The sequence below is a fragment of the Malaclemys terrapin genome, chromosome 13 (assembly GCF_027887155.1).
Source record: "Malaclemys terrapin pileata isolate rMalTer1 chromosome 13, rMalTer1.hap1, whole genome shotgun sequence".
Classification (NCBI taxonomy): Eukaryota; Metazoa; Chordata; order Testudines; family Emydidae; genus Malaclemys; species Malaclemys terrapin.
In genome coordinates, this window is record NC_071517.1 from 17,627,815 (window position 1) to 17,648,465 (window position 20,651).

General features: G+C 42.5%; 1 protein-coding gene across 7 annotated transcripts in view; it reads right to left on the minus strand.

Moving 5' to 3' along the window:
* The window catches only part of TNRC6C (trinucleotide repeat containing adaptor 6C), a 578,100-nt gene that overhangs the window by 163,233 nt on the left and 394,216 nt on the right, over positions 1–20,651 (minus strand). For all 7 annotated transcript variants that reach the window (XM_054047763.1, XM_054047761.1, XM_054047759.1 and 4 more), the window contains 2 exons: positions 8,830–8,929; positions 6,108–6,129 (listed from right to left, as the gene is read on the minus strand). In XM_054047763.1, the coding sequence (XP_053903738.1) occupies positions 6,108–6,129; positions 8,830–8,929 (122 nt within the window). The remainder of the gene's footprint in view (positions 1–6,107; positions 6,130–8,829; positions 8,930–20,651) is intronic.

The window sequence follows — 20,651 nt, forward strand, 5'->3', positions numbered from 1 at the left end:
CACCGGGACCTTTGCCGGCGCTCCCCTGCCTGAGGGGCGCGCTATTAACACTGGCTGGCATCCTTCCCACCGCTAATTCCCCAATGGCAGAGGCGTGACCCAGGCCGGCCAGTGACGTCGTAGCTCCCCACCGGCCCCTAGCGGGTAGGTGGACCGACACCGATCACAAGCCCCCTATTCTGAGGCAGGACCAAGTATATCTAGACCACCCCGACAGGTGTTTGTCTAACCTGTTCTTAAAAATCTCCAATGAAGGGGACTACATTACATCCCTTGGTAATCTATTCCAGTACTAACTATTCTTATAGTTAGAAAGGATTTCCTATATCTAGCCTAAACCTCCCTTGCTGCAGATTAAGCCCATTACTTCTTGTCCTACATTCAGTGGACATGGAGAAATAATTGATCACAGTCCTCTAACATATTTGAAGACTTATCAGGTCTCCCTTCAATCTTCTTTTGTCCAAAAGAAACATGCCAGGTTTTAATCTTTCCTCATAGGTCGTTTTCTAAACTTCTTATTTTTGTTACTCTCCTCTGGACTCCAATTTGACCATGTCTTTCTTAAAACGTGGTGCCCATAACTGGGCACAGTACTCCAGCTGAGGCCTCACGACAATTACCTTTCATGTCTTACATATGACACTCCTGTTAATATGCCCCAGAATATTAGCCCTTTTTGCAACTGCATAACATTGTTGATCCTATTCAAGTTGTGATTCACTATAACTCCTCAGATCTTTTTCAGCAGTACTACTGCCTAGCCAGTGCTCCCCCGCCCCTCATTTTTGTGCATTTGATTTTTCCTTCCTAAGTGTAGTACTTTGCCTTTGCCATCACTGAATTTCATCTTTGATTTCAGACCAGTTCTCCAATTTGTCATGGTCATTTTGAATTACAATCTTGTCCTCCAAAATGCCAGCCAGCACTCCCAGTTTCATATCATTCACAAATTTTATAAGCACACTCTCCACTCCATTACCCAAGTCATTAGTGAAAATATTGACTAGTACCGGACCCAGGACAGACCACCCCCCCCCCCCCATCAGACCACACTAGATACATCCTCAGTTTGACAGCAGGTAGTTTACCCTCTGAAGAGTAATGCCTAAAGGGAGTCTCTAAAGTTTCTCAAGGACCGCAGTAACACCTTACTGTCTGCCATGTCTCTACCTAAGGAGGGTCTTAGCAGGCAAAGCTTTTGAAACATTAACTTTTTAATTCTAGTGTGTTATCTAGACTACTACACTAACAACTTTCAAGAGTCAAACCATGTTCTGGACTGTTCTGGGAAGGAGACTTTCTGTATCATATGGATGCCTTCTAAGACATTTTCTTGAGTTCCTGATTTGCTAATGGCAAACTAACAGACTAGAAAAGTAAGTCACTTGCCGCCTTGGTCAGTTCTATGGTGTTTCTTGACCCTATATCATGGATTCAGTCTCCTCCGACTAGTTTCGGTGGGAGAAACTTCCTTCACCTTTCTGGGGTGAACTGCATCTGATCAACTGCTACTTTGGTAGGGCAAGAAGGTGCCTAAATATTCAAAGCACTCTTCTGTTCCCATCAGAACAAGCAATTGAATAGGAAGAAATGGTATAGAACAACTTTGCCTATGTAATCACAACAGCAATTTGAACGTCTTATCCTTTCTTGGTTTACTCCTGTCATTTAAGTCAGAGAAAATTAAACAGCTGCTGCTAATAAGACGTTTGTAAGTAAAAGGAGTCTTAGCAAGATGGAAAAAGTCCCTGAAGATGCCAAAAGATGTAGGTAGTGTTAAGTGTTGGTGTTGTTAACTGCCACTGAAGTAGAAGGTGCAACACATCTAGTAGGAAGTAGCGTGGGGAGAACACAGAAATAGTTATCAGCTACAATAATCTTTTTGATACTGACATTCAGTTTTGTGTGTTTACAAAGCTAAGTAATTCAAGGTTCAACTGTGTTAATATTTTCTTTTTTCTCAATATATGACATCTCAGACAGTGGCTTTTAAACATATAATACACAACTGTTTGATGAATGAATTTAAAGGGAAAGAATATAGGAAAGAATGCTACCATAAGAACCAAGATAAAATAATCTTTTACACTGAATTTTTCTTCTAATTTGTCCTACTTTTCTGGGGTCCGTACCCTTTCTATTTCCATCCAGAACACTGTTTCAAAGACCCACTTTATTCTACAACTGTGTCTCCCCTATCCAGATTACCTCATTGGCTGAAATACAAGTGTCTCTTCACATTCAAGGCAAATGCAAAACCATAACTGCCTACTTCTCTACCTTCATCATCTCCTACAGATCATACCACCCTTTTTGGTCCACCCAAACCTGTCTTCCGATAGCTCCTTTCTCATTTACCCACCCATACTAGTGCCTACATTCTGGATGCCCCACACTATCAGAATGTCCAAAAATCACAGATCTAGCAGGGGAAAAAATCAATAATTAAAAATATCAAAAATATCAAATTTTATTTAAATTAAATGCAGGGCTATTTTTAAAAAAGCAACCTATTTAATTTTAAACTTTTAAACTGACAATCTATTTTAAAAGCCAAAAAAATATAATCTATTAATCATTTTAATTTAATACTAAAAAACAAGATTAAGCAGTACGTTTGCTGTCAAATTTTAAAGGAAGTCAAACCACTGAACTGGTGGAAGTCACTCGCTAAACACCTGGAACCAAAATTTGTTGATGTGCTAAACCAGCTTTTGATAGCATCAGCCTCTTCTGCATGTGCAGACAGAATATTTTCTTTATTTCAGTTTATTCAGCTAGTTCAGTTCGATGACTAGCTCAGTAAAAGATAAGAAATTGATTGGGAGCTCAAAAAGCATGATGGCTTGTTTTCTGCCTCCAATTTATGACTGAAAACTAGATATGAAAGGGTGAGACAGACTAGTTCTAAAATCTTGAAAGACATGGTGACTAAAAACTATCAGTAATTGCATTAATTACAGACAATACTGCCTTTAATATATCAGTTAGTACTATGTACAAAACATGTTTGGGGGGAGGGGGGAATCATGAGTACCCAGACTTTTAAGGTAGCTTTATTTAATAAAATTAAAATGCTATTTGTGCATGTTTGAATTTCCATCTAAACAGACTTGCATCACAAGAAACAAATTAATCAATTTAAGAAATGTATCATTCATCATTTTCTAATATTAAAAATGTCAAAATTAAGAATCTGAATACCTGCAAGATATACTATAGAAGATTTTAAATAAATGTATATAGACTTAGTGTACGCTGATTAGCAAAAAGCAGCCCCGGATTTAGGGTAAGGATATGTTTAGTTGCAAATCAACATGTTTTATTAACTAATAAGAATCAACCGTTGTTCAGAAAATAACTGAAAAGTACAAATCCAAAAAACAATTAAACAATTCTTGCTTACTGATTCAAATCAGCATTAAAATTGGTGATTTAATCAAATTGCATTGATTTAAATCAATCCACCCTGAATCAAGTGCTTTACTCTTGGAAAACAAACTTGGTCCACTGTGTATTCCACTTACAATGACAGAACCCCATTATATTCCCTTCACAGTATTTGTTTATGGAGGTACTGTACCCACTCGTGACTATTCTCTAACTTCATCGGGACAAAATATTGGTCTACTGTAGAGCTTTGTGAACACCTATTATTATTATACTGGAAGTCACTTTCCTTATTATTTTGCTTTTCTGAAGAAACCTTGCAGGATTTTCACTCCCGAGGCTTGTGCTACAAGGTTTTTGACACATACAGGCCACAAACAGTGAGAGTCCAGAAAGGCATCTTGAAGGAAACAGAATTACAACGCGATTAATTTCTCCATCTCTAAAGAGACTTACTGAGCAAGGATTCTCAGTCTACCACAGGACTCTACCAGGAACCACAGCAACGAAAGCAGCAGCATGCTGGGCCACTGATCCCAGGAGTCCGCACCCCACACCAGCAGCTCCTCTGGTGTGGCTGTACCACCCTCAGTCCTGCACACTGGGGCTGGCACCAGGCTCACTGGCAGCAGTCCCTGGTCATGCTAGTGTGTGCAAACAGCTTGCATACTCCCAGACATGGGAGACACACCATTGCGTGGAAGGACTCCTGTCCAGGAGCATGCAAGCCGCTTGCACACTCCCAGACAGGAGACACACACCATTGCGTGGAAGGACTCCTGTCCGGGAGCATGCAAGCCGCTTGCACACTCCCAGGCCTTGGCTACACTCGGGACTTCCCAGCGCTGCCGCGGCAGTACTGTGAAGCACGAGTGTAGTCGCGCTGCCAGAACTCTCTCGCAGTGCTGTATGTACTCCACCTCTCCAAGGGGAATAGCGTGCAGCGCTGCGAGCGAGCGTGCAGCGCTGATTACACTGGTGCTTTACAGCACTGTACTTGCTGCGCTCGGGGGGGGGGGGGGGCGTTTTCACACCCCTGAGCGCAGCAAGTTGCAGCGCTGTACAGCGCCAGTGTAGCCAAGGCCCCAGACAGGAGACACACCACTGCGTGGAAGGACTCCTGTCTGGGAGCATGCAAGCCACTTGCACACACTAGATCCAGGGGCTGCACAAAAAACTTCTAAACCAAGAGGTGCTAGGGGTATTAGTGTCAGGGCCAGTGCTTGTGCTAAGGAGAACTCCCCGGGTGTAGGCAAAAATCTCAGTGCAAAGTGCACTACACCGTTCATGGCATGGAGCAAGGGGGAAGAATGAAAGACAGCCTTGTGGTATTTGAGGAAGTCTTAGAGATAAGGGGTGACTTGGCCAGACCTCCAAATACACAATACCATTTTGTTACATAGGCATTATTTGAAGATTCGGTGTGGTCTTCCTTCCTCTCAAAGGGTCACAGGAGTACAGGATATACTGAAACAAGAAGTACTTGAAGCCAATAGAGTCTGGAGTTCAGAATTACCTGAAGTGCAGAGAATCAAAGTCTTGAGGTAACAAGCTGTGAGGAGTGCCAAGGCAAATAGAGTGCTGAAATGTTCTATGCACAACAGAAAACCTGGGTCAAACAGATATTTCTCCAACAACTCCAGAAGAAGGTGCCATATTAGTGCTTCTGAACCAGTGGTAACACAAGAGCCACAAGGTCTCCCAAATCACATAAGAACAGGACCTGAGCAGAAGGCAAGGATGGCTGCATGTGGAAAAGAATATCTGAAGTCTTCAATTCAGTAGGTGGATTGAATAGCCAAAACGAAGAAGTGCACCTCCCATGTGAAATTTCTTCACTGATTATGCTCAAGAATGCTCTAACTGGAAGGTTTCAAGGTGAGCAGGGGTAGGAGTCCTGGCTGTTAAGCATTTGCAGGAAGGTAGCTCATTACACAAGTCCCATTGCCTCTGCCCACTAGTCTTAAATCTTGAGAGCTCTTGCACCAAGCACAAGATTCAAAACTGATGAATGATGTAAAAATTATACACCTCTACCCCGATATAACGCTGTCCTCGGGAGCTAAAAAATCTTACCGCGTTATAGGTGAAACCGCGTTATATTGAACTTGCTTTGATCCACCGGAGCATGCAGCCCCGCCCCCCCGGAGTGCTGCTTTACTGCATTATATCCAAATTAGTGTTATATCCGGTCGCGTTATATTGGGGTAGAGCTGTATCTTTAAAGGGAAAATATTAATTTTAAATCTATTCAAAGTAATTAAGGAGATAAGAAATGATTTTCCTAGTTAAGTCAACCAAGAGACATAGTTTCAGAAAGTCTTAATGCATGATAAACAGTTTAAAATTATCCTAATCCATTTTCATTAGATGACCACTAAAAATTTGAAGAAAAAAAAAAAATCACATTTGCCTCCACATTAGGCTCCCTAAGTACTAAACAGAGCAACATATGTTGTGATTTTGTAGTTGATAGTGATCAAGTCATACATCTAAACCATAGGCTAGATGCCTTTTTATAGTTTAATAAAATAGCAAATACATCCACAGGAAGTATTATACCGAAGACAACCCCCACGAGTCTGTGGAAAATACACTAGAAAATGTCCTTGTAATTAATAAGACTACATATTTTATGGTAAAATCAGAAATGCATTCTAAACAAACTCAAACATATCAAATATTTCATAAAAAGAGAATAAGTATTAGTTTACCTTTGGTTTTTTGTTCAGCAGCCTGAAAGAAAAAAAAAAGTCAGAAACACTGGTCAGTATTAGACACTTTTTACTGCAGTGATATCAACGATATAGGACTGTACCATTGACTCTTTAAAATTTCCTCTCGGAGAGAAATTCATTGAACACTGAGTTCCTGCTTCAGGAGAAACCTGGTGATATCTTACTAGGACTACAGTACTGTGAGACAACTTTCTTTCTACTTTAAATTTAACCCTATTTAGCTATGCTCTTAGTGACCTGAAGTTAGCATCATTAACTTTGTTATGGAGGTTAACATCAAAGCTGTATCCCAGTTAATATAATTTATTAAATTTGAAGTAAATAAGAGACTACAGATAACTCTCCAAAATATCCCTATAATTATTAATAGCAATGTCTAGAAAACTCAGAGCAGAAAATCTTTACATTGTTATAGCATGTAAATAATTCAAAACCAAATGCAAGGGCTCCGCTGCAATATAGGATTTGAGAAATATGAAAGTCTGGATTTTTTTTTTGTTTGTTTTTTGTTAACAAGATATATAACGTGTGAAGTTGACTTATCTAAATATTTGTTTGGGCCGAAGCAAATCGAAAGTCTGAAAGTCCCATTTTCAGAGATGAAGTGCACAGCACAGGAAAGTAGCTTTTTCAAGGCAGTTTTGACCCATTCTGAAAAGTTTCTGAACTATTATAGTGGGCAGCATAGTGTGCGGGAATGTTTGTACGCACATCTGCATTTATAGCAATTATAAATCTAACTAGTATGTAGTATGCTATCCAATTAATAAACTGAAGAACCAAGAGATCGGTGCAATTTACCTTGTACGCCCTTGACTGCCTTTTTATCTGTATTGTGCTCACTGATCCATCTAATCAGGACTACTTCCAACATTCCAAACCTCAGGACACCCTTCAACCTGCCACTTTTAAAAATAAAACAGAAGTGCTGAAAAAAGTCTTTTCCCCCCTCACTTGAAGCCAATGACTGGCTGTACTCAGTCCCAGAAGAATGACTATTTACAGCCCAATTTAATGATCCGAAGTCCAAGAATGAGAGATAGATACAATAGGGAGCTAGGTATCCCTCTTTCCAATAAGATAGTGCACATGTTTCCATAAGATATTATGAAACCTTAGAGCTTAAAAATACTATATGATCGACAGGAAGGCTATTTTAAAGGTTTCTAATATAAATTTCTCTTTCTTCTAGATGTCTGTGAAGTTGGACTCTGGGGAATTAAGTATTCTGGCTTTGCAAGTGGAGGATAAAAAAAGTACCATTATTTTTCTTATGTAAAAATACATGACAATACCACTAATGGTGTATAGGGGTAATGAGGATTTATTGGCACTGCTCTGGAATTATCAACATATCCCATATTTTTGCTATTTATTATAGTATGAGTCTATCTAGAACACATGCCAAAAAACTATGCTACACTACCCATTGTGGATATGTAATAATATTATAAAGGGAGCTATTAGCAATCCCTATATTTAGGATGATTAACACTTCCCTTGAGCATCATTCAGCGTATGCACTGAAAGAGGCAGGGTTCCTTCAGAAAAAACATTTTGTGATCATGTAATTAAAGCCTATCACAATGCATGGGCACAACAAAGTAGAATTAAGGTTGCATGTGTGACCTAAACATTTACTAGCTTTCAAGACCTTGCTTTTGCAACCTAAATACTGTTTAATATAGTAGTTTGTATGTAATTAATAGATAAACACAAATTCTACTGATTGTAAATACCAAATTAATAATGAATTATAATACACATGATGGGATGGTTTCTGGTATGAGTATTAGTGGCATGACTTCTGAATAGGCACTACTCACACAAAGTTAAATAACTATATACATGAGGTTTAACAGGATTTTATTTTTGAATGCCACTGCAGTAGCAGTTACCTAAGTACTGAAATATATTGTTCATCTATGTATCAAATAGTTAATATTTCCCCCCCTTTCGTTTAAACTATATTGCATTTTTACAAGAACTTTCCATATTTGTTATTCTATTATTGAGTTTGTACTAAACAGATCATTAAATATGTTTGAATAAGTGCTTATGTCATATACTGCTGCAATTTGGAGCTATCCGTTTCAATTTAATTTTTTTAATGTTTATCAATTATTCATAGTTTAAATGCAATTTATATATGGTCATTCTAGCAAAGTTTTAATAAGTTTTCCTAATATCTTGCCTCATTATCCAAGATACTCTCATGTTGCCCAAGTATTTCCTCCCATCAGGGTTCCTCCTGAATGTGTGCTTCTTAGTGAAAGGGTATGGGCAGCCTAAAATAGGCTAATAAAAACCAAACTCATGTTATTTTCTAAATTTCTCAAGACATAAAAACCATCAGTGCTATTTGCAGGATGCTACATGAGTTAGATTTAATCGATTAATTGATAACATATATATGACCATAATTTTCAGCTGACCACTTAAATGGATATTGAATGAAATCCATATATTTAGCAACTTCGTACACACGAGGAAAAAAAAAGTATTAAAATGGCTGGAGGTGGGGGGAGGGAGTGGAGGTACCAGGACATGAAAAACTTGAGAACTGATCTTGCAACTCTTACACAGTCAATGTGACTTCTCATTCAAACTAGCTGGAATTAATTCCTATGAGTAAAGGCCACGGGCCATATAAGTGTTAAAGTAACTGCATCTCTAAAATGCAACAATGTAGACAAACCTTTTTCTGAGCACCTTCCTTCTTTTTCTTTTCTTCCTGCTTTTTCTTTTTCTTTTCTTCCATCAAATGTTCCTCTTCTTGAATTTCTTGTTCTTTCTCCCTATTAAAAATAAGTGTTGGGAAAGCTTATGAATGAGGTCAGTCACATCTATCGAGACAAACAATATACATAATATTAATGCTACAAAGTACACCTCTTGGAAGTAAGTAGTGTCCGAAAACACTATTCTCTAAAGTTCCAACAAGTAGTATTCCAATAGAATTGTTAAGAAAAATTCCAAACCAAAATTCCAATGCCATATAAAGAGAATGTCTTCTTGCAAACTCCTACCAAAAGACAGTAACTTACAAAACTGGAATTTTTTAAGATTTTGACCAAACCTTTCATCCCTAATAATTTGATTTATATTCAATTCTAAAACATCAACAGCTCTAAAACAACTACAAAAATGTAGTCCACGAAAGCTTATGCTCTAATAAATTTGTTAGTCTCTAAGGTGCCACAAGTACTCCTGTTCTTTTTACAAAAATGTAAGTATTATTGTTTGGCAAGTAAGGAGTAAGCCAGACAATTGCCTTGTAACAATAATTTAAAAAATAGCTAGGGTATAGACATATGAAAGCTCAAAAATAGTACTTTTTAATGGTTTATTATATCACCCCACCACAGCCGCTCAAAACTAGGCCCCACCACGCTCATTCCATCCCGCCTGCCTCCGTCGCTCACCCTCACTCACTTTCACTGGGCAGGGGGTTGGGATGCGGGAGGGAGTGCGGGCTCTGGGCTGGGGCCGAGGGGTTCGGAGTGTGGGAGGGAGCTCTGGGCTAAGCCTGGGTCAGGAGGTTGAGGGGTGCAGGCTCCGGGAGGAAGTTTGGGTGCAGGACAGGGTTCTGGACTGGGGTGCAGGAGGGGGTACGGGGTGCTGGCTCAGTGAGGGGGCTCAGGGCTGGGGTAGGGGGTTGGAGTGCAGGAGGGGGTACGGGATGATGGCCCTATGAGGGGGCTCAGGGTTGGGTGTTGGGGTGCGGGCTCCCACCGGGCAGCGCTTACCTCAGGTGGCAGCACAGCGGGACTAAAGCAGGCTCCCTTCCCTGCCCCAGCCCCACACTACTCCCGGAAGCAGCCATCACACCCCTGTGCCCCCTGTGGAGAGGGGGGGCAGAAGACGTGGCTCCGCACACTGCCCCTCTCTGCAGGCACTCCCACCGCAGCTCCCACTGGCCGCAGTTTCCCATTCCCGGCCGATGGGAGTTCCGGGGGTAGTGCTTGCAGGAAGGAGCAGCGCACAGAGATCCCTGCCCCCTCCCCTGCCCAGGGGCTTCAGAGGTGTGATGGCCGCTTCCGGGAGCGATGAGGGGCCAGGCCAGGCAGCGAGCCTGCCTTAGCCCCACTGCACCGCCAGACTTTTACCGGCCGGAGATCGCAATCAACTGTCGGAGGCTCCAGGACCGACCAGTCAATCACGAGCTACTGGTTGGTGACCACTCTTCTAGCCAAACATGGATCATAGGAGCTTTTAGTTAACATTACGCAATGGTCATTGTGTTTTCATTTATAACACTGTTATTAAGCACAGTCAAGGAAAGTTTGTCATTTAAATTAACTGTACTTCATTCCACAGAATATTCATGTGGATTGTATCATGCATGCTTTGCATTTGTTTACATGATCTATCCAAAATCAACTAAACTTAAACTTCCTAATCCTAAGAAGTAGATGAAAAAATTCTGAATGAAACATTTTTTGCCATTGAAAAAAGAGGTTGTGTGAAAAAACTACCTTTTCAATGGAACTTTCTGTTTGGAAAAATCAAAACAAAATACGTAAGGTAGAATCTCCATTAATCTGAGTCCGAAGAAGCACATAATGACTCAACCACAGGGAGAGAGATGTAGTGCAGTTCAAACACATTAACTAATTTGTCCTCACAGCACCTGTGTGAGGTAGGGAACTACTGTCCCCATTTGACAAACGGGAAACTGAGACAGACCAAGTAAATGACTTGCCCAAAGTCAGAGAAGACATCTGTGACAGAGACTGGTACTGAGGCTTCAATTCAGTAACATACTTAAAAAAAGAAGTGCAACTGATTTCAAGGAACTACTCGCATATTTGAAGTACCTGGCTGCATGGAAGCCTCAAAACAGATCTTTTAAGTTCCAGCTCAACGCATTAACCATTAAACAATCCTTTTTTTAAATTTATGTATTTGTATCAGAAAGAAAGATAACCAAATTCAGGTCAGCATCATGCTTACCTCTGACAGCCTTAGACATATTATTGCTCCAGGTCATGAAGAACATGGATCTATATGCACTGCCTCAGCTATCTAGTTTAACAGGGTTCCCACCCCAGCATAATGCTCCACTCTTAAATTCATATAAACATTCAAAATGGTCGTAGGTTTTGTAACGCTTTATTTTGACAGACAATTTTATCCGGTATAACTCTGAACTTCCAAGCCTACCTTTGTGTGTTAATACCTCAATGGAATGTGGTAAAAAAAAAAAAACAAAAAAAACTAAATTAATACCATTCTAAACTGTTATAAAAATCTAAATCAGTATTTCAGACCCTAAATTATATTTCCAATAGTAATGGCTCATTTCAAGGACGGACATTATTCCATCCATGAAAGATAGCTCAGCAATTTGAGCATTGGCCTGTTAAGGATTGAATTCACAACCCTGGGTTTAAGGGGGCCATTTAGGGATCTGGGGCAAAAATCTGTTTGGGGATTAGTCCTGCTTTAAGCAGGGGGTTGGACTAGATAACCTCTTGAGGTCCCTTCTAACCCTGATATTCTATGCTTCTATAAGCCAAAATGCAGGGGTGTGTGTGTGTTGTTTTATATTTTAAACAAGGGAACACAATTTAAATTTATTATTTAAGATTCTTTTCTTATTTTGCTTTTAAGTGGGTTTCTTTTAGCCAAGTAAAGATCCTACAATGGCATTTTGAGAATGGTATCATGGACATGGAACATCCCATCCCACAGGAGCACTCTTTGTGATGATGCCACTTCTTTGGTTTTCTTGGGTTGACAAAAATAGCTGCTACTGTAGGATGAAGAGACACTGGGGCCTGTCTACATGAACATTCAGTTTGCAGCAAGCTGGAACATTAATCTATCTTGCACTAACTTGTCGCAAACTAACTGTCCTTGTGGACCCAGATGATACATATGAGCAGCTTGTCAATACGCTTTGATCTAGACTTGTTTCGAACAGGACTAGATGAAAGCACATTAATGAACTGCTAATGTGAGTCAGTAGCATCCACATGGAGTTAGTGTGTGGCAAATTGTATAGACAAGCCCTCTCACATAAAAGCAAATATTCAAGAGCTAGCAGAGAAAGACTATTTTAGCTGCAATGTGATAGAATGGCGAATATGATGAAGGGGCTTCCCGCAGCTTCCATTAGCCGGGAATGGCGAACCGTGGCCACTGGGAGCTGCAAGCAGCCGTAACTGTGGACACTCAGGTAAACAAAGCGTCTCAGGGCCAGCCAAGGGCTTACCCTGAACAAACCGTGAACCAAGTTTGGGAACCCCTGCCCTATACTGAGACCTTGGGGACTAGCAAAATGTAGTGTATTTCACATTTCCAAAATATTTATGCACGCTAACTTCACAATTTTAGCTGATTTGTCTGAACTTTGCTGAGTGTCACTGTGTAGACCAGTCCTATGATGTAATCAGGAAGAGAAGTTTACAGTACACTTCTAAATCCCATGAGCGGAGCGGACAGGGGGCTGCAGACAGGAGAGTTTGAGAGGGAGAGCAAGAGATCCCGCTGCTGAACAGGCTACCAGATGAGTATGAGTGTACTAGCTGTTGTGAGTGAGTTTGCTCAATTGTTTGAATTTTAATTTTGATTCTGAATTCAGGTGACTTCAGTTTCAGTTGCTGTGGCAGTTGGGACTGAGTGCCTGACCCTGTTCCCTTGATTGCCTTTGATTAGCCTTCCCCAGTGTGACTCATGAGGGGGTAGGACTGACCTAGGCAAGCAGGCTTTAAAAGCCAGAGGCAGAGCGACCAGGGGGCTGCAGACAGGCGAGTTTGACAGAGGGAGGCCTACGATGGTTAGGAAGACCCGCAACACCTGTGCCAGCACTGCTTCTGTCTCCTCTGCCTGCGCCTGTAGCCAGACAGAGCGCCTGAGCATGGATGCTTCTACCCAGATCCTGGTGTGGTTTTGCAGGGACTGTGACTTGCAATTCCCACTTATTGATGATACCCAGGCTGGGAGGACCATCCAATGTGAAAGGTGCCTGTTGGTGGAATCTCTCAGGCAGCAGGTGGAAGAGCTACAGGAGGAGGTGGCTAGGTTGAGGACCATCCGAATCCACGAGTAATTCCTGGACAGTCCATGTGGAGACAGCTGAGGTAGCTGTCCCAGTACACAGGACTGCTGACACACCACTGGTGGAGGAGGAGATGGCTCAGGGTGGACACTGGCAGCTGGTTACTTCTGGCAGTAGGCAGTGCTCCACCTCTGCTCCAAACCCTCCCGCCGTGGTAATAGGTAACAGTTATGCTCTTCTTGATACAGGAGAGAAGGAATCACCCCCTACAGCAGAGGAGGAGAAACCTTGTACCCCTAAGGCTGGGAGGCCTGTTGCCACCACTGCGAATAGGAAACGTAAGATAGTGGTGGTCGGAGACTCTCTTTTGAGGGGGACTGAGGCACTCATCTGTCACCCTGACAATTCATCTCGAGAGGTATGCTACCTGCCAGAGGCCCGTATCAGAGACATTACGGAGACGTTACGGAGGCATTGTCGAGGATTATCCAGCCCTCTGACTACTACCCCATGCTACTCATCCACGTGGGCATAAATGATACTGCGAGGTGTGACACTGAGCGGATCAAGAGTGACTACGGGGCTCTGGGAGTACGGGTGAAGGAGTTTGGAGCGCAGGTGGTATTCTCTTCCATCCTTCCTGTCAAAGGGCAAAACTGGGAGGCAAGATTAAATCAGTATCTTAGATGCCTATATACAAATATGAGAAGTATGGGTAACAAGCAGGAAGAACTGGAAGTGCTAATAAATAAATACAACGATGAAATTGTTGGCATCACCGAACCTTGGTGGGATAATACACATGATTGGAATGTTGGTATGGATGGGTACAGCTTGATCAGGAAGGATAGACAGGGGAAAAAGGGAGGAGGTGTTGCCTTGTATATTAAAAATGTACACATTTGGACTGAGGTGGAGACGGACACAGGAGACGGAAGTGTTGAGAGTCTCTGGATTAGGCTAAAAGGGGTAAAAAACAAGGGCGATGTCATCCTAGGGGTCTACTACAGGCCACCAAACCAGGTGGAAGAGGTGGATATGGCTTTTTTTAAACAACTAACAAAATCATCCAAAGCCCAAGATCTGGTGGTGATGGGGGACTTCAACTATCCAGATATATGTTGAGAAAATAACACAGTGGGGCACAGACTATCCAATAAGTTCTTGGACTGCGTTGCAGACAACTTTTTATTTCAGAAGGTTGAAAAAGCTACTAAGGGGGAAGCTGTTCTAGATTTGATTTTAACAAATAGGGAGGAACTTGTTGAGAATTTTAAAGTTTAAGGTAGCTTGGGTGAAAGTGATCATGAAATCACAGAGTTCACAATTCTAAGGAAGGGTAGAAGGGAGTACAGCAAAATAGAGACAATGGATTTCAGGAAGGTGGATTTTGGTAAGTTCAGAGAGCTGATAGGTAAGGTCCCATGGGAATCAAGAGTGAGGGGAAAAACAACTCAGGAGAGTTGGCAGTTTTTCAAAGGGACACTATTAAGGGCCCAAAAGCAAGCTACTCCGTTGGGTAGGAAAGAAAAAGATAGCAAAAGACCACCTTGGCTTAGCCACGAGATCTTGCATGATCTAAAAAATAAAAAGGAGTCATAAAAAAATGGAAGCTAGGACAAATTACAAAGGATGAATATAGGCAAATAACACAGGAATGTAGGGGCAAGATTAGACAGGCAAAGGCACAAAATGAGCTCAAACTAGCTACGGGAATAAAGAGAAACAAGAAGACTTTTTATCAATACATTAGAAGCAAGAGGAAGACCAAAGACAGGTTAGCCCACTGCTCAGTGAGGAGGGAGAAACAGTAACAGGAAAGTTGGAAATGGCAGAGATGCTTAATAACTTCTTTGTTTCGGTCTTCACCAAGAAGTCTGAACGAATGCCTAACATAGTGAATGCTAACGGGAAGGGGGTAGGTTTAAAACAGGGGTCTCAAACACGCGGCCCGCATGCGGCCCGCAGCGCTCTTCCCTGCGGCCCGTGGAGCTCCCCATGGCCCCCCCCCATTACTTCCTATCGCCGCCAAACTCCCCTCACCCCCGCCCCTCCTCTCCCCGAGTTATTTTCTGTGCCTGTTAAGCTCCCCGTGCACTGCTCCCTAATGTTTGGGGCACCTGCCAACCCCGCGCCCCCCCCGCGCCCCCCGGAGTGTCTCCCGGCACCCACTTGCTGCCTCCTCACTGCCCCGGAGCCTGGAGCCTGCAGCACAGGTTGAATCCGCTCGGCTCTGCAGGCTGCCGGCTTCCGACAGATCCTAGTGTCCCTCTTCACTAGGGCCAGGGCAAGCTGCCCTTCCCCTGCCCTTCTGCCCTAGTCCTGAGCCTCTCTCTTCAGTGAGGTGCTGCCACCCTGGAGTTGCTCTAGGTAAGCGGCGCCAGGCCAGAGCTCACACCCCAACCCCCTATCCGGAGCCCCCTGCCACATCCCACACCCTCCTGCACCCCAACTCCCTGTCCTGAGCCCCCATCACACCCCTCCTGCACCCTAACCCCCTGTCCGGAGCCCCTGCCACATCCCACACCCCAACTCACTGTCCTGAGCCCCCTGCCACACCCTGCACCCCAACCCCCTGCCACACCCCACACCCCAATTCCCTGCCCTGAGCCCCCATCACACCCCGCACCTCCTCCTACACCCTAACCCCCTGTCCGGAGCCCCTGCCACATCCCACACCCTCCTGCACCCCAACTCCCTGTCCTGAGCCCCCCGCCACACCCTGCACCCCAACCCCTGCTGCACCCTGCACCCCAATTCCCTGCCCTGAGCCCCCGCCATACCCTACACACCTCCTGCACCTCAACTCCCTGCCCTGGGCCCCCATCACACCCCGCACCCCTCCTGCACCGCCTGGGGGCAGAGAAGGGGCAGAGTTGGGGTGAGGACTTCGGGGAAGGGGTTGGAATGGGGGCAGGGAAGAGGTGGGGCAGGGGCGGGGCCTCAAGGGGTGGGTGTCAGTGATGCAGCCCTCGGGCCAATGCACTAGTCCTTATGCGGCCCTCGTGGTCATTAGAGTTTGAAACCCCTGGTTTAGAAGATAAAATAAAAAAACACTAACAAGTTAAAAATCTCTTATAAAAGTTAGATGCCTGCAAGTCACCAGGGCCTGATGAAATGCATCCTAGAATACTCAAGGAGCTAACAGAGGAGGTATCTGAGACTCTAGCTATTATCTTTGGAAAATCATGGGAGACAGGAGAGATTCCAGAAGACTGGAAAAGGGCAAACATAGTGCCCATCTACAAAAAAGGAAATAAAAACAACCCAGGAAAATACAGACCAGTTAGTTTAACTTCTGTGCCAGGGAAGATAATGGAGCAAGTAATTAAGGAAATCATCTGCAAACACTTGGAAGGTGGTAAGGCGATATGGAATAGCCAGCATGGATTTGTAAAGAACAAATCATGTAAAACCAATCTGATAGCTTTCTTTTATAGGATGACGAGTCTTGAGGACAAGGGAGAAGCGGTGGATGTGGTATACCTAGACTTTAGTAAGGCATTTGATACGGTCTCGCCTGATATTCTTATCGATAAACTAGGCAAACATAACTTAGATGGGGGCAAACATAACTTAGATGGGGGTGTATAACTGACTGGATAACCATACTCTTATGGGTAGTTATTAATGGTTCCCAATCCTGCTGGAAAGGCATAACGAGTGAGGTTCCGCAGGAGTCTGTTTTGGGACTGGCTCTGTTCAATACCTTCATCAACAACTTAGATATTGGCATAGAAAGTAGGCTTATTAAGTTTGCTTAATAAGCAGATGATACCAAACTGGGAGGGATTGCAACTGCTTTGGAGGATAGGGTCATAATTCAAAATGATCTGGACAAATTGGAGAAATGGTCTGAGGTAAACAGGATGAAATTTAATAAAGACAAATGCAAAGTACTTCACTTAGGAAGGAACTATCAGTTTCATACATACAGAATGGGAAGAGACTGTCTATGAAGGAGTATGACAGAAAGGGATCTAGGGGTTATAGTGGACCACAAGCTAAATATGAGTCAATAGTGTGATGCTGTTGCAAAAAAAAAGCAAACATGATTCTGGGATGCCTTAACAGGTATGTTGTGAGCAAGACACGAGAAGTCATTCTTCCGTTCTACTCTGCGCTGGTTAGGCCTCAACTGGAGTATTGTGTCCACTTCTGGGCACTGCATTTCAAGAAAGATGTGGAGAAATTGGAGAGGGTCCAGAGAAGAGAAACAAGAATGATTAAAGGTCTAGAGAACATGACCTATGAAGGAAGGCTGAAAGAATTGTGTTTGTTTAGTTTGGAAAAGAGAAGACTGAGAGGGGATATGACAGCAGTCTTCAGGTATCTAAAAGGGTGTCATAAGGAGGTGGGAGAAACTTGTTCACCTTAGCCTCTAAGGATAGAACAAGAAGTAATGGGCTTAAACTGCAGCCAGGGAGGTTTAGGTTGGACATTAGGAAAAAGTTCCTAACTGTCAGGGTGGTTAAACACTGAAATAAATTGCCTAGGGAGGTTGTGGAATCTCCATCTCTGGAGATATTTAAGAGTAGGTTAGATAAATGTCTATCAGGGATGGTCTAGACAGTATTTGGTCCTGCCATGAGGGCAAGGGACTGGACTCAATGACCTCTCAAGGTCCCTTCCAGTCCTAGAGTCTATGAATCTATGAAAATAGAGATGCTAGAAATATTGAAATAAAGCTTTAATTGTGGTGGCATGTTGGTATCATTTAAAATTAATAGATACTACTACAGGAAACAGTTAAGATTTGGACACATATAAAGAAAAAAAATAACCACATAATTAGTGCAAACCCCAAGAGCTCTTCATAATTATGGTTTAATGCATACCTTAGGTATCATCCGTTCTTTAAACAGAAGACTTTCAAAGTCCTCAAATTATTATTTTTTTGTATTTCTTTCCTTACTGAACAAACAACTATATAAAAATATATTCTTGTTTGTTAAGTTGCAATTTATTTTTTATTCCCCACCTCAACTTTGGACACACCAGTTTTGGTTTTAGAGAAAAGAAAATTAACTTCAGGTGGGGAATAAACCCAAAATGAAGAGATATCATATTTATCTTCTGAATTCTATTCTATAGTATTTGCATGAAAATAAAGCAGAATTTTATTAAAAAAATTAATGAGGCATCAGTTCCACTGCAATAAAAACAGCAGCGTGTGTTTAAATAACCTGAAGGATAACCACATTAAATTTGCGATAAATAATTTCAGAAGCTTTAAAGGAACACCAATTTAAAAATCACACTTGTGTGATTCAAATGCTTGTAATAAGCAAAAAGATTACTGTAACTAAAAAAAGATTAGATCAAAAAGCTTAGCCATTACCACTGATGTAAACCAATAGTTACTTTTTCCTTTTATTTGTTGGAGCCTTTTACACAGCAACAAGATGAAGAAAAAAAAATGTTTTTAAGAAAAAGAAATATAATTGTAAAACCACAAAAACCTGCAAATGGAGTCAGAAATATATGTAGTACATGAAACTACTTTTCACCCTTTGTTAATTGACTAGATTTCCAGTTTACAGTGTTCCTTTGTCATGAAAGCGTAGCAGGCAAGATTGAATGAATACTCCAAAGTATCACATGCTCTGTTTCAAAGATGGCAGGGCATTTATGCAACTATTAAGAGGGCAAGGGTAGCACTGAGTAAGCAAGCCTGTGTAAATCTCTTATTGACATCTAAACACAGCTTCTTTGCCAAACAGTATGTATATCCAACTTAAAATACAAAATAAGGATTTGGCACCACTGAGCTGAATGGTAGAAAACGACCATGGAGGAAGACAGACGGCCTATATTTCTGCTCTGTCCATATAGAAAACTCCCCCATCCCCAACTTTAGTGCATATTCTCCTTAGGAAAGACCTGTGCATGGTTGCAGGTGGCTCCCTGTAGACTACAACAATGGTGGCTGAAACAAGGCTCAGGAACTCACCAGAATAGGATGTGTAGAGCATGCCGACACATGCAGCTGCTCTCCCAACCATACGCTAATTTCTAGAATGCTGCATATTTCACATTTCCAAAAATACCATGAAATAAAATGAACAAAAAAAACCCAGACACTGTGCGGAAGCAGCTCCTGTCCTCCTTGGCTGGGTCTGCCTCCCCACTCTGGGCATTGACATGGCATACACGGTTGCAGCACCACTCACTCAAATATGGCCCTACCCCTGCTCTGTCATTATGACAGAGGGCCACCAAGACAAACCTGAGCAGTGCTGCAACCCAACATGCCAGGTTGCAACATCCTGAGAGGCAAGCCGGGCCCAGCCTCATGGGACAGGAGCTGCTGCTGCTGCTAGGTGAGTGCAGGGCAGGTTCAACTCTGCTATCCACCCCAGGCCTCCCAACCCCACCTGCGGGCAGCACGCAACTCCTGCTCCAGGGCAACTCCAGCAGGGGAAGGAGACTAGGGGAGGAGTTCCTGGGACCACTGGACGGAGGCTGAAGTGTTGGGACTCAATAGAGGAGGTTCAATAAAAGAGGGAGAATATATAAATGGGGATGGGGCATCCAGGGAGGAGTTCCTGGGTATATGGGAGGCGCGGGGGTGGAGAGAGCTGGAGAAGAAAGCATTAGGGCCTGGGAAGATCCATGGTGTCTCATGGGTTTGTGTCATTGAGTGAGGATGGAGAAGTGGATGTTATCTGGGGGGGCATAGTACTGGGATTTATATATAGGCATTTCAGGTATTATATTAAATGTAAATATAGAAAAAAATTAATGGATAAAATTTTAATAGATAAAATGAAACAAGAAATTGCCCCCCAAAATAAAAAGTTACATAAAAATTCACAGGGCTTTACTGATTTCAAAGGGCCATATCCATTGCAGTAGCTATAGCGAATCCAATGTCTGCAAGACAGCTACCTGAAGAGGTTTAGCTTTCCACCACACTTACACTGCATGCAGAAATTAAGAAATTATGTAATTTTAAGTTGTTTTTAAAAGGACTTTTCTAGTGCTTTGCAGAAAGATAAGGAGGTTGGAGATCATCTGTGCTGCTGATGGATTTTGAGGGTAAACAGAGCTGAGACTATGATACACAAATCTGGTTCTGCCTCCACTACTGCTGAGCACAGGAAAAAACGCTGTTAGAATGAACTCGGATTTGACAGAGAATTTAGGTCCCCCAAAGATGGAATTTCCTGCAATTTTATGTCTTTGCTCCACCAATGCAGATTTGGATACCAGTCTTGGTTAACAGTATCTGCTCCTTAGAATTTTTTTTTTTTTTTGCCACTTGGTTTCCAGGCAATGCCAGATCCATCCTGGTTCATTCTATGGAGTAAACAATCCCTAACTATTCCACTAAGCTTTCAAGCACGCCATCAAGAAAGTTTGAGCCAACTGCTCTTTTAAGGAGACAGATTAAAACCAGTTCAAATTAAACTATTCTTAGGGAGTTTCTCCTCCCAGACTTCAACAGCTTCTGATGTAGTAATGTCTTTACCAGACCACACATGGATTACATTTAAATCTTATTTCTTTTT